This window comes from Rhineura floridana, chromosome 1, assembly GCF_030035675.1.
Source record: "Rhineura floridana isolate rRhiFlo1 chromosome 1, rRhiFlo1.hap2, whole genome shotgun sequence".
In the NCBI taxonomy this organism is placed as follows: domain Eukaryota; kingdom Metazoa; phylum Chordata; class Lepidosauria; order Squamata; family Rhineuridae; genus Rhineura; species Rhineura floridana.
In genome coordinates, this window is record NC_084480.1 from 146,701,502 (window position 1) to 146,715,391 (window position 13,890).

Here is a 13,890-nt window from a genome sequence, read left to right on the forward strand (position 1 = left end):
ACTGCTGTTCTTTCCACAACTTTAATGAACTCTGATTTTTGTCTCTAGCTTATTTCAAGAATTTCCAAACCCAGTTGACATAATTGTGTGTGCTTTTAATTAAAAATGAGAGTGAAGAATTCAACTTTAATTTATTGCCTCATCCCACGAGTTTTCTCTAAATATTTAATTTCCCAGACTCCCTCCCCGTAAAGATTCACATTTCCATAGGTCTTGTTTATCTTCCTCCCCTCTCTTGGTGTTAATTGAATTCATGGCATCAATCTGAGCTCCTCTCCTTATCCACCCACATCATATTCCAGTGTCCCATTGGCAACGCTGTAGTGACACACAGAAAAGGTAGATCCAAACAGTAGTATCCTGTTGCTAGGACCAACATAAATAACTTTCTGAAAGCATAGGAGTGTATCATTTCCTTCTGAATTTATGTTTGGGGACTCTTATATAGACAGCAGCTTGACACTCTGATTCCATCCCAGACTGCACACCAGATGGAGGTGTAGTGTCAACAAACTAACTATTAGTTCATCTCCAGTTTTAATAAACACAAATATCTTCCATATGGGAATTTGCTACTGAAGAACAGGTACAGAATTTATCAAGTTGAGTGGAGTCTTAGAACTGGAAAATGCATTGTGGGCCATCTTGTTCACACCACAAATTGGTTTAACAGTCATGTCTATTTTCTAGAACCTAGTTCTGTGAGGTGGCCTGCAATTTCTAGGATACTTAATGGGAGGAAGCCTTAATAGTTATAGGTATGGATAGGACTATAACAGGTGTGGGGAACCTTTGACCCTCCAGCTGTTGCTGGACACCAACTCCTATCAGCCCCAGCAATCATGACCAAGGGATGATGGGAGTTGTAGGTTCCCCATACTTGAACGATAAGAATCTGAGCTGTGATTAAGAAACTTGCTGGTTCAAATCATATTGACCATAAACTCACCACGGTGTCCCAAACTCCTGAAATAATGTATCTAAATTGTTATCTTGTTCAAGCCTTCTTCACCAAAAGGCTTCATGGCAAGTGTCTGTCCCCAATATTTTAAGAGAAGGAGGTTGTGCGCCCTTATTACAGATCTTTATATCTTTACTCAATGTTTAATATAAATATTATACAGCCACGAGAGTGGCTGTATACTATAGGCAGCATGGAGTTTTCACATTCTGCAATGTTAAATTGAACATACCCCCTTCCCATTCTGATGCTTCCCATAAGCTCATTTCAAAACAAAACCTATAGTCCTGCACTCAGAACCGCTTGCTTAACAACCCTGTACATTTTCATGGCGATACACAAAACAGTCAGAAAGAATTGAGAGTTCAAAGTCTAAAGAGAGAGAGGAAAAAACAAGACCCCTTTTGGACTTCTTTTCTCTCAGAGTTCTCGTACTCTGTTGAAATTCATTAAAAATCAGCCATGGTCACAGAGTACCTGTAATCCAGTTACTGACCTTGCCCCGTACGCTGACCTTCATCTTCTGCAGTTTAAAAGATAAAAAAAATGTCTGGCTGATTTTTAATTAATTTAATAAATTTTGGCTTGAACTCAATGATAATGTCGGGCATGCTCAGTAAGAACCAACTGTCAGTGTTCTAAAAGCCAGACTCACAGCTGCTTGGCTTGGCTAATCAGGGGGCCACACCCACACCAGGCTTTGATTTCACTTGAGACAGTCATGGCTTCCCCCAAAGAATCCTGGGAAGTGTAGCTTGTGAAGGGTGCTGAGAGGAGACTCCTATTCACCTGACAGAGCTCCAGTAGCCAGAGTGGCTTAACAGTCAGCAACTCTGATTAAAGGTCTGTGAGGGGAACAGGGCATCTCCTAGCAACTCTGAGCACCCTTCACTAACTACACTTCCCAGGATTCTTTGAGAGAAGCCATGACTGTCTAAAGTGAACTAAAGGCCTGATGTGGATGTCGCCAGGGACAGCTTTGGTTTAAATTTGGGTTGGAGGCTACATGTGCCTGCTGTAGAATAAAAAGGAGGAGGAAACGCTGAAAAGCAATGATACTGCTCACAATCTTTTCCTTTTGGAAAGGAGAGGGTCTTCCCCTCTGCCCAGTGCCCACCCACCCAATCTCCTCCCCTCCCCTTCCTCCTACCCTCCCTCCCCCCGGTCAGTGTTGGACTACGACCTGGGAGACCAGGGTTTGAAAACCCACACAGCCATGAAACTCACTGGGTAACCTTGGGCCAGTCACTGCCTCTCAGCCTCAGAGGAAGGCAATGGTAAAACCACCTCTGAATACTGCTTACCTTGAAAACCCTGTTCATAGGGTCACCAGAAGTCGGGATCAACTTGGAGGCAGTCCATTTCCATTTTCAAACATGATTGCACAGAAATAAATCCCATTGAACTCACAAAGTATGCAACTGATCAAACCCACCCTCCCTTCTATTTCCTGTCTCCTCCCTCTTGTCCCTTACTTCCCCTCCAATCCCCTCCCCCTCCAATCCCATCCTTACCCCTCCCCCTCTCCCTGGTCAGTTTTACCTATCTTAAGCATGATTGCACGGGAGTAAATACCATTGAACTCAATAAGCATGCAAATGATCAAACCTGCCCTCCCCTGCCCCTTCCTTTGTCCCTCCCCCTCCAATCCCCTCCTTCTGCTCCCCTCTCCCCTCCCTTTCTCTTTCCCTCTTCTCTCCCCTCCCTCTGCTCCTCCCCCATGGTCAGTTTTACCTATCCTAACCATGATTACATAGGAGTAAATCCCATTGAACTCAATAAGCATGCAAATGATCAGACCTGGCTTTCCACTCCTTCCCCCTCCTCCCTTCCCCTCCTCCTTCTTCCTCATGATTGCACGGGAGTAAATCCCACTGAACTCAATAAACATGCAAATAATCAAACCTGTCCTCATCCCCTCCCCCTCCTTCCTGCTCCCCTCCGCCCCTCCTCCTCTCCCTCCTCCTCCCCTCCTCCCCATCCCCTGTGGTCAGTATCACCTATCCTAAGCATGATTGCAGGAGAGTAAATCCCACTGAACTCAATAAGCATACAAATGATCAATCCACTCTCAGCAAACTTGCACAGGATCCCATTTCTTACCTCCCGGATTAAAAAGCAGAGTAGCTGTGTAGCTTGGATGAATTTGGTAACATGTGCCTCTGATCATATGGTGAGTGGTGGCAACACCTGCAGTCAGCCCAAATAACAGAAACAAGACATGTGCTGTGCTGATCTTGTTTTAACAGGGAAGAAGCAACATTATTAAGACAGTTGACATAGTTCAGATAGTCCCTTTAAATATGTATGATTTACTTTGCAATTTCAGTGAAGTTTCCTATAGGAAATCATTTTCTTTTGCTTCTGTTTCTGTGAATATGTGAAGTACAGCAACACTTTGCAAAATTTACACTAAAAAAACTCAAAATAATTATGGAATAATGGCACTGACTATTCTGCAGAATAGTCTCTAGTGGACATGAAGAGTGTCTCAGTTTGCACAAGAAAAAACAGTGGGAGGTGAAATATATTTTAGGTGTGCTCTATGCTTTTAATTGACCGTGCCCACCTTGCCTTAAATGAAGTGGTTTAAACATAGCAGGCTGAAAATATGCATCTTGGGCAGGCTACGTTTGTTTTTTCCAACAGCTGGAGTCATTCCTGAAGGAGCAACTTACTGCAATCAGTGTGATTTTCATCAAACGTCAGTTTCAGATTCAACTGTTAATGCACCCAAAATTGAAATAGAACATAAGCTCCAATATGAAACACAAAAGACTGTCTTCACCATCATATGACACTGACCAATAAAAAGGCTTTGAAATTAATAAAAATAAATTTGACACAGGTTTCTAGGATGAATAATGAGAGAAATAAATTTTCTAGATTAGATTCTCTGTAGAAACAATAGTAACACAAGAATGAAGCAAAGTAAGAACACCAACAAACATACAAAAATGTAATTCTCCATGTTTGGAGATGGCAGGTGTTGCCACTACTCACCATATGCTGAGAGGCACATGTTACCAAAGTCTTCCAAGCTACACAGGAAGTGGATTGGACTGTGAAAGACCAACCCAAATTGTGTTGCATTTTGACAAATGTGTAGGGCAGTCCAATATCTCAGACAGGAGTTCAGGTCTCCTGCTCCCCTGGTGCATTCACTATAGCTGCCCAATTTCCCTGCTTTTTAAAGTTGGATAGAAATATCTGTGGGCTATAGGTACATTCTTAAACCTCAAGTTTTTTTGCCTATTAGTGAATATATGTCTGTGTATTTGTTTTTGTAAGCCTTTTAGACAGGGAGGACAGTTGGTCTAGATCTCTTGTATGCTGACATGCCTAATTTATTTCTTTCTTTCTTAGGCCACCTATACCTGTAAAGTTTCTCTGAATCCATTAGTTTGAATCCTCCTTGAACTGTGGTGGGTTCAGCTCAGGAATTGCTACTTCTTTAGTAGCAGTTCATTTTAATTGGTGAAGATTGTCCTGTGGAGCCTTTGAACACATTCCCTCATATCCAGTTGTTTGTCTATTTAAGGCAGTTCCTTTTAGTTTGTATTTTTCAGGAGGATGTTATGTAGGCTTGGCACCATGTGTGAGCATACCCTGGTCTTTCCCCTCTTCCCCTTTCCCCCGTAAGCTTATTGGGTGCTGGCAGGCCAGAGGTCCCTTTTCTTGCTTTTTAAAAAGTTTTTTTTTTTTACTAGAGGACACTGTGGAGTTACATGCCAAGTGTGGCTGCCTGTCATCTTTGTTTCCCCTGGATCCTTCCTGGGCCCTGCTGTGCCATGCTTGGGTGCTGCTTTCTGACCTGATCTTTCTGGATTACTTTGTCTTGTATGATGCTGTGACACTGTGTGCAGTCTTGTCAATTATGATTTGTGCAACTTGCCTACCTTTATTCTGCAGCACAAAGAACTGACTCTTGTTTTTTTTCTTTTCTTTCTGCAAAAGGGAATCCGCTTTGACCCAGAAATCCCTCAGACGCTCCGACTAGAGTTCGCCAAGGCCAACACGAAGATGGCCAAGAGCAAATTAGTGGGAACACCAAATCCAAGCACTCCTGCAACCCCCAATACTTTACCTCAGTTCATTACCAGGGAGTCATGTAAGTGTGTCTGTGTGTGCTTCACTGTGATTGAGTCAGCAAAGGTATGTGCCTTGGATAGGAAAGCTTGAGTTATTTGCAAATTCCTATATAAACTTGCCTGATCCACCCCTCCTGAACTGTGTGAGTTGGAACATAGTTATTCATCAGAGGTTGTACTGCTCTGAGTTTTGGGGAACATTCACTATAATATTTAGAGTGCATTTCTAAGGGTTGAACTGCATTTTATGGGAGCAATCTGTGTCTTAGAACATGAGTTACACCGAGCAAATATAAAATGGATATTGAGGAAAACGTCAAGCAGTGCAAAAGCTATGGATAGGGGTGTTTTCTGAGCCCTTTCTCCCCAACTAATGTTTTCCTCTTTTCCCCAAGTTGTTTTCCCCCTAGCCAGGCTCAAAGGCTGGAAATAAGGCCTCCAGAGGGATGATCTGGTAGACAGCACATATTTGATGTTCCAAAAAAGCTTTTGATAAAATTCCTTGCCTTGAACTCCTGAGAACACTTAGCAGTCATGGAATAAGAGGACAGATCCACTTAATGGAAAAGTAACTGGTAAAAACACAAGGAGCAGAGGGTAAAATTTAATGGATGGTTGTCATTGTGGAAGGAATTAAGCAGTGGGATCCTCCAAGCATCTCAACTGGGACTGGAACTATTTAATTTGTTCCTGAATGAGCTGGAGTCTGGGTGATCAGTGAAGTGAGCAAATGGACAGCAAATTATTGATGATTCTGGAAGCCCAATTGCATCTTAGAACTGGGTGAATGGGCAGCAAGATGGCAAATGAGTTTTAATGAAAGAAGTGATGCATATTGCAAAACAGCAACTTTTTTTGTCTGAAATCTGTTTTTCAGTTGAGGGCAGAAGGTTTCTACCTTTCTTTTTTAACCAGGAGGAAGAGCTTTACTGCCCCTTCAAGCAGCAGCAGAGTTGCATTCAGTGTAGCCCAGTGATGTTCCCATTTTCTGGTAAATGGCCTAATGGGAATCCCATTGCATTCCCCGATTTGGAGGAAATAAATCATGAGCCCAGGTTTGGACAACGTCATAAGCCAGACTCTGCCTGGGTTATAGCAGCAGTAGGAGAGGCAGAGGAGTGCCGTGGGAACTTTTGAGCACCAGCAAGCTGCTTATTCACATTAAACCATAGTTTGTTGTAAACTATGGTTTGATGTGACATGTGCACCAGGCCAGTGTATCTCAGAGATGTGGTGAATTGTTTTTTCTATAATGCCAGAGTCAGAAAATGTTCTTTGCTCATGATGTATATACTTAGAGGCTTTGTGTTTGTTTTTTGGCCACGGTATTATTCCTAATCAAACAAGGTTTTTGCAAGGTTTAGCACTTGGAAAATCTGCAAAATCATTCTTACTGGAGACAGTGGTAGGGCGAAAGAAAACAAGCATTCACATCATAAGTAATACTGGTTCAGTTATGCTATCTTTCCGTCTCCCAGAGTATTCACGCGGCATGACATTATAACATGGGATGTGCTTCTTGATCGTGAAGTGTTGATTTTGTGGCAGAACCAGTGGGACTTTTCCAGAGCAAGCGTGCTGTTTTGCCTGTGTGAACCCTTTGTTTCCCTTTTGCCTACATGTTGGGAAATTGCCCTTGGGAAGCCTGGGAAACATTGATAGTATTTCATCTATGTACATGACACTTTACAGTCCCTGCCCCCAAGGAGCTTACATTCTCAATGTCAACAACAGGGACAGGATGAATGCCAGAGGCAAAGGGAGCTGAAGAATATGTGGGATTGCAAGGGCATTGTTGCAAGTACTGGCAGAGCAGCTTCCCAGAAGAGGGAACCAGGATACATGGAGAAATCCATTAGCATTGCATTCTTACTAAACTCCTCCTGACTTATTGGGGGAGGTTAGGGAGTTCTGTGTGTATTTATAGGCTTGTTGCTCTTTCCTCAAGAATGACCACAAGCCTTAGGAATGAATGGCGGAAGGGAACATTGTTTGCATTAGCTCTTGCCAATTTCTTACTGTTTATCTTACTTTAAAATCAACAGGACAAACACTTAATCTCTGCTGCAATTAAAATGCGTCTCTGTCAGCTTCGCGGAGATGTAACTCTTGGGGCTTTTCTTGAATGTGTTCTGCTATTGTGCTTTGGAAAGGTGGGAGGAGAAGATTTCTCTAAACCTGAGGAAAGTGCAGTGAAATAGAGCCAGCTCCAATCAGTGGGCTTCCAGCCTTCCCTGATGCAATGCCTGCTTCCCCTCGTACTTGGGGCTCATTCACCCATCAGTGAATGTTGAAGCTGTGACAGCGAGGAGGATCAGTCACTTGGTCATAGCCAGTCCTGTTAGGTAGGAGGAGCAGCCACAGGCTGACCCTTGCCTGCCCTACTCTTGGGTCGCTGTTGTCAAGGCAGCCCTAGCAGAGGATCAGCTTCTCTTGTTGCTTCCTCCGGCTGCCCTTGTGTGGGAGCGAAGGGAAAATAACCAGCTAGTTCTGCCTGACAAGTGTGGCACCAGCGGATTATTTTCTGGGGGCTTTGTTTGGCAGTGGCACCCCAGCCAGAGTGTGTTTGGGGTTCTACCAAAAGAGGCCCAGCGTGATGTTGGGTTTATAATGAAGGCTGGTCTAGCTGTATTGGAAAGAAATGGATATGGACTAAACCACTTCTAGCTCAGAAACCTAAATAGGTTTGAGATTAAGCTAATTAAAGATTGAGATGCATCTTTCCCCCTCGCTATCCAATAGATTAAGAAGAGCTGTATGTTTACCAGCTCTCAGAGAAGTTAGAAAGCTGCGCTCATGTGCACCAGCGTGACACTCGGAGCAGGTTGTTAGGAGCTTTGCACACTAACTTCACATACAGAAGGGTGGAGTCTTAACCTGTCAATTGCTCACTAGGGAACAGATCTTTGGGGCTCAGCGGGTAGCTCAATGGAAATGTCAGCTCCAGTGTGTGCTGATGCTTGTGAAAAAGGCAGGCTCCATGCAAGGGATTATAAGACTGAAAACAAACGCTGCCTATATCATAATTGCCATTACGGCGGGATTGCATTTGAAATGTGGTGTACAGTTCAGTTACCCTACCAAAAAGGGAATTATAAGAGTTGGGAAAGGTGTGGAAAAGGGCAACCAAAATGTTCAATAGGTCACAGCACCTTTATTTACAAGGCGAGGGTAAAGCTGACATTATGAGTAGCAATTCTGCCTGGCCTGGATTTATCTCTACTCATCAGAGACAGGTGAGTAGTGGAGGTAGGGAGAAGCCCTGGATAGGAAGCCCTGGTGTGTGGTGTCAGGGCACAGGAAGGAGAAGAATTGTGTTTGTATTGTAACCCCCCATAAGGTGCTTGGACCCCTGATATGCTGGTGTACATGAGGTCTTAGGAACTGCTGCAAAAGCAAAAGGGTAGAAGATAACCTTCAGTATCCTATAAACTATTTTATTTTAAGTGTGCCATGCTCCCTCCCCCACATTCTTAAAATGGCAGATCGAGGGAGCAAAATGTGCGGTGGCTGAGACTGAGCTCTGAATTAGGAAGTCCCTAGTTCAAATCTTGGCTCTGCCGTGAATTCCCTAAGAGGCCTTAGTGCCTCTCTCTCAATCCCAGCCCTACATCTGAAGTGTTGGGATAGTAATTCTGGCCATATTCTGCATAAGGTTGTTGCAAAGATAATTTATGTGAAACGTTTTGTATACTCTGAGGCACTCAGCATTGTAGTTTTAAATCTTTTGAGTGGGATGTCTCCTGGCAATTTTCTGCCTTCCATGAATATTGTATGTGGCTGAACCAGTTCATCTTACATTCATGTGTCAAATTCTTTTTTTTGGTAATAGCTTGATTTTTGATTTTTCGAAGCGTATAGTAAAGCAAACACACAGCATCACTGTTTACGTTCTCAAATGGTTTGCATTACTTGCCAATGCAAATCCAACACTTATTGTCCCTCTTCCATCCAAAAAGGCCAAATGGAAGGGTAGCATAAATAATTTTAGTATATAACTGTTTTATAATCTAATAAATAAAAAATGTCTCTGTTCATACATCATGGCAAACCATCCTTAGTGGTTTACCATGCAGAACATGCATGTGGCTTCTGTTAAACTTTTCACCTAGTATGGGCAGCAGCAACAAATTATCCTGTGAACCAGGGTAATGGTGGTGTTTTGCTCAAACAAACCATGTTTGATAGGCCAAGACCAACCTGGGCTTCACATTGTGGTTTGAAGTGAAACAACTCCCTGGTTAAGTGTAATGCTAAACTAGCTATTGAAGTTTGTTGCTCATGCTCACACTAGGAGTTTTCTGGGCTATCCAATTCCACAGAGAATCTTTAGAATTGATTGAATAATGCAGGTAAACTATCAAATTTTCTGGCTTGCAGGATGGGACACAATGTGGAATTTTTAAAACAGGAACCTCTGGTGGCTGATAATATGATCATAGTGATGAATCTGGGCATTAACCAACATTTTCTGTCTTACTTTAGTAACAGAATTAGAAAATCCAAAGTCACGAATGTGAGGAGAAAGGGAAGGCAAGGGTTGTGTGATATGGTTGATGGGTGTTTGGTATGAATTAAGCCAAAAAAGAAGAGCCTGACAAAGGTCTGTCTAGTCCAGCATCTCATTTCCCACAGTGGTCAATGAGGCGCCTATTGGGATCCCACAAAGCATGGCATTAGCCACTCCCACTTGTGATCCCCAGCAACTGATAACCATAGACATGCTGTCTTTGCTGCTAGAGGTAATATATGGCATCGTAGCTACTGATAATTTTATCCTCAGTGATGGAGAAATCGGGGTTCGTATCTCTGTCTCCCCCTCCACAAACTTTATGTATGGCCTTAGTTTGAGAGAGAGTTGCCCATCTTATCTCAAAGGGTTGTTAAGGATAAAGGAACACACCCTTGTTAACACTGCTTGGAGGTCCTTGGAGGAAAAGCAGAATATAAATTGTGATGGGGACGCCACTTGCAGGCTGAAAGTTGCAGGGGGGTGGGATCTGTAATAAATTATGAGCAATGTGCAATAAATAAATACCTATGGATAGAGCAAGCCTGGCACAGCACCTGTCTTGCGCACAGCACCTGTCTTGCGCACAGCACCTGTCTGGTGCCCCAGATAAACTTGAGATAGACCATAGAACATGCCTCAGAATCCTTTGCAAAATATGAAGGGTAAATTTGCAGATGACTTGATGTAACAAGTATTCCTTGGTAGGTATGGAAAGTCACCATTTAGGATGGATTGCTTGTATTTAATTGATTTTTATACTGCCCTTCAAGAAATGCTTCCACTGTGGTTTTACAAAATTCTAATTTTTCTTCATATGATCATTTTAATGGTATATTAGTAGGCACGCTACTTATCTATATTGGGAAATTTCTACCCCATTCTTTAGCTCTTGTGGTGGGCTTCCAGATTAAAACTCAGAAATACAAATTAAAAATAACAGAAAATAATAACACATACTGCACTACAATCACATAATTAAAACAGCAGCAAGAGAGGAGCATAGACCAACAGGATCAGTTTAAGAACAGAGTGTCACAGAAGGAGGCTAAAAGCTCAAAACAGGTATAAAAGAACAGTGAAATTAAAGTCTTTGCTGCCTTCCTAAAACTCAAAAGAGAGGGGGGCTTTCTTTAAGGAAGGAGTTCCACAATCTGGGTGTCACTACTGAGAAGGCCCTTCCCTCTTTGTCCTGCACTCCCAAAGGTAGTGAAACAAGGAGAACATGTGTGCTTAAAAAGGTTTCATGGGTCGTATTCTTCCAGCGGCACCAACTGTGGTTTTAAATTGTTTTTAAATTTTTTAAAATTGTGTTTTCAAATTGTTTTTTGTGTTTTAAAATGTGTATATATGTTTTTAATTGCTGTAAACCGCCCAGAGAGCTTCGGCTATGGGGCAGTATATAAATGTAATAAATAAATAAACTAACTCAATACCTCCCGAACCTCTATGTGCGAACTCAGTTTGTGGCTACTACTGGGAAGCCCTGGAATTTTTGCCACTTTGATTGAAACAGAATTGTCAGTCTTGAGAACTGTTGTCACAGCTTGCTATTTCTGCAAGGGATTGGAAGCTGGGACTGAAGGCTGAGGTGCCAGGGGCGCAAGTCGGGTGAGGAGCTTGGGAAAGCAGTTGGCTCTCTGCAGCGGAGGCTGCAGGTTTGCTGGCCGTGATCATCAACACAGTGGCCAGACCTGGTTAAACCACCCTGGAAAGCTTACATAACCCTCCCAGCTAACTGTTAGGCCAGCCTGGGAGTAACCAGAAGAAGTTGGGGAAAATTCAGTACCCGTCAGATATTCTAGACCAGTAGTTTAATCATTCCCCCCAGGGGAGTTCTTGCCACATGAACATGCCTGCCAGGTAACGCCCTGCAGATCTGTCAGAGAACACTTCTGTGTTACAGAGGCTCCTGGGGAATGTTCTAGGCTGCGTGCTTCAATGAGGTGAGGTAGCATCCAGGCTGGTTATGTCTCTCAGTGGCTCTTGAGTTGTGTGTCCCACCCAGTGACAGCTGAAGGTGCAGATTCATTGTCCAGTGACAGAGGGTAGTGATGCATATGAGGAATGTGGGTTGCTTTGGCAGGTGGAATGCAGCCTAAATAGGGACAGGCTTCACAACCTTGTTTATCAGGGTATTATTTTGGGAGGACAAATAACCCCTCCCTAATTCTCAACCGTATTTAATTTTTCTTTAGGAGCATGTATATAACTGGCTATTATGTAATAACCCCAAGAACTATTTTTAAAATATGTTGGGTATTTTTTCCAATTTCATACAACAAAGTTGAGAGCTTTGAGCTTTGCTGTGGACTTTTTCCTCCCATCCCTCCCACATTGAAACCTGAAATACTGTTTGTTTTCAGCTGTGTACACTCATGCAGAATCTGTATTAGTTCTTTTATCAGAGGACTGTTGGTGGCTCACTTTCATACACTTAACAACTGCTGTAGACTGCTTCCCCCCCCCCCGGTTTCCTTTTTGGAAAATCACCCTGTTCTTTAATGTAAGTTGTAAACCTTTGCTTTCTTACTCTACTTCAGAGCTGAATTTTTGTACTCTTCTGATTTTGTTTTCTAATGAAATGGTGGAGTGAGTCGAAGGGACCATCTTAACTTGGCTTTGAAGAAGGTCCTCTTGTGTTTGCCTTTTAGTTTTCTGCATTTGCTGTTTTTATAACCATGAACTTTCCTTATTCTTCTCTTGCAGATGAGCTCACAGTGCCTGCACTTTACCCCAGTAGCCCTGAAGTGTGGGCGCCGTACCCTCTCTACCCAGCGGAGTTAGCACCTGCTCTACCTCCGCCTGCTTTCACCTACCCTGCTTCATTGCATGCCCAGGTAATTTATACCAATCAGTCACACCTTCACCCACGTTATCACCTGATCCTCTCCAGTGCACACCATACGACTAACACCTGTCTGGCTAACAGGCACACCAGAGAGAAATTAATGATCACTCCTCGATCAAGCGGACACCTCCTCCTGGGACTACTGGGGAACAGACTTAGGAAAAATGAGAGCACCACACTGCCTGATAGGACCCTAAACACCTTTCTCTTCTTGAGTAATTTCACTTCCATTCACATGAGGCAATCAGAGAAATCTGCTGGGTCTTTGTGCACATATATACCCCCTTGTATATATGGACTCTGCTTCCCGGGCTTGCCTTTGCAACATTTTTTGCTTTGACATTCCAAGGCTAAACGATTTTCAGATGGATAAGGGCAAGGTGTGCAAGAGTGTTGTTTGTGGGCACGTGTGTTCTTGAAGCCAGAGAAAAGAGAGGTCAACAAAACAATATTCTATAGGAGGACACAAGCAAAGCCTGAAATGCTCTAGGAGGGGAGCCATGGGGAACTGTACCATGGGTGGCTGCTTCATGTGCATTCTGAGCTGCAATGAGGTAAATACTGCTAGCCATTTACCAAGTGAAAACGTACTGCTAAGCCAGTTGCCTGAATTATTCTTAGTTCCCAGTGAGTTGTGGTGGTGGGACTACATAAGAGCTAATGAGCTGGCACTTAATCCAGATAATATGAGATGTTGGCAGTGGGCCTGTTGGGTCTTCAGCCTGTCTTGAGATTTGGGTCACACTGCAGCTGAAAGAGCGGGTTTGTAGCTTGTTCCCTTTCATCTTACTTTTGCTATTTGATTCTCAGAGGACAGTGGTGGCAAGGAGTGCCTTCTTCCAACTCTGTGTGCACCACCTGTTCTGTTTTGTAGGGCATAGAGACCTGGCCACCTTGAAGAAATCTGCCATGGGGTGCCATTTGGTAAATGACTGAAAGTTACAGCTGGCCCAGAATGCAGCAGATAGGCTTTTGTCCAGAAAGTGAGGCTGTTAAACCTAAGGAGCCACATTGGTTGTCAGTCTGTGGCCCATATCAAGAATGCTGGTATTGACCTTTTTAAAGCTCTTAAGATCTGAGAGGGAAACATGTAGGTCATCTTGCTCTGTGAACCTTGGTAGTGGAGGCATGGGCAATGGCAGTAAGATTTAATATCTTCCCTGGGAGGCCTACCTGGCTGACACGTCTTTCTCTCTCAGCATTTAGAAAACTTGTTGAGGTCTTCCTATTTGGGTGGCCCTTTTGGTTTTTCTGGAGTTGGAGGAAGAATGGCTTTTGTTTCTCTGCAGGTTTGATCTGATTTGTTTGTTTTAGAATCTCTTGTTGCTATGTATTGTTCTGTGTGCATTGAAGCAGTGATTTCACTGCCGCTTGAAGAGCCTGATAGGGCTTGTTTTGCACAGTATACATTTGTAAATAAGTTACTGTACCAAGTGGTTAGAAGTTCATTGCACGGCTACACCAATCAGAAATCTAG

The 13,890-nt window shown here is 43.2% G+C and overlaps 1 protein-coding gene across 3 annotated transcripts in view; it reads left to right on the forward strand.

The window, feature by feature from the left end:
* Positions 1-13,890, forward strand: part of RBPMS (RNA binding protein, mRNA processing factor) — a 107,762-nt gene that overhangs the window by 63,329 nt on the left and 30,543 nt on the right. For 2 of the 3 annotated variants that reach the window (XM_061635617.1, XM_061635609.1), the window contains exons 5-6: positions 4,919-5,072; positions 12,272-12,402. In XM_061635617.1, the coding sequence (XP_061491601.1) occupies positions 4,919-5,072; positions 12,272-12,402 (285 nt within the window). The remainder of the gene's footprint in view (positions 1-4,918; positions 5,073-12,271; positions 12,403-13,890) is intronic. The other variant, XR_009763988.1, reaches the window with a different exon arrangement.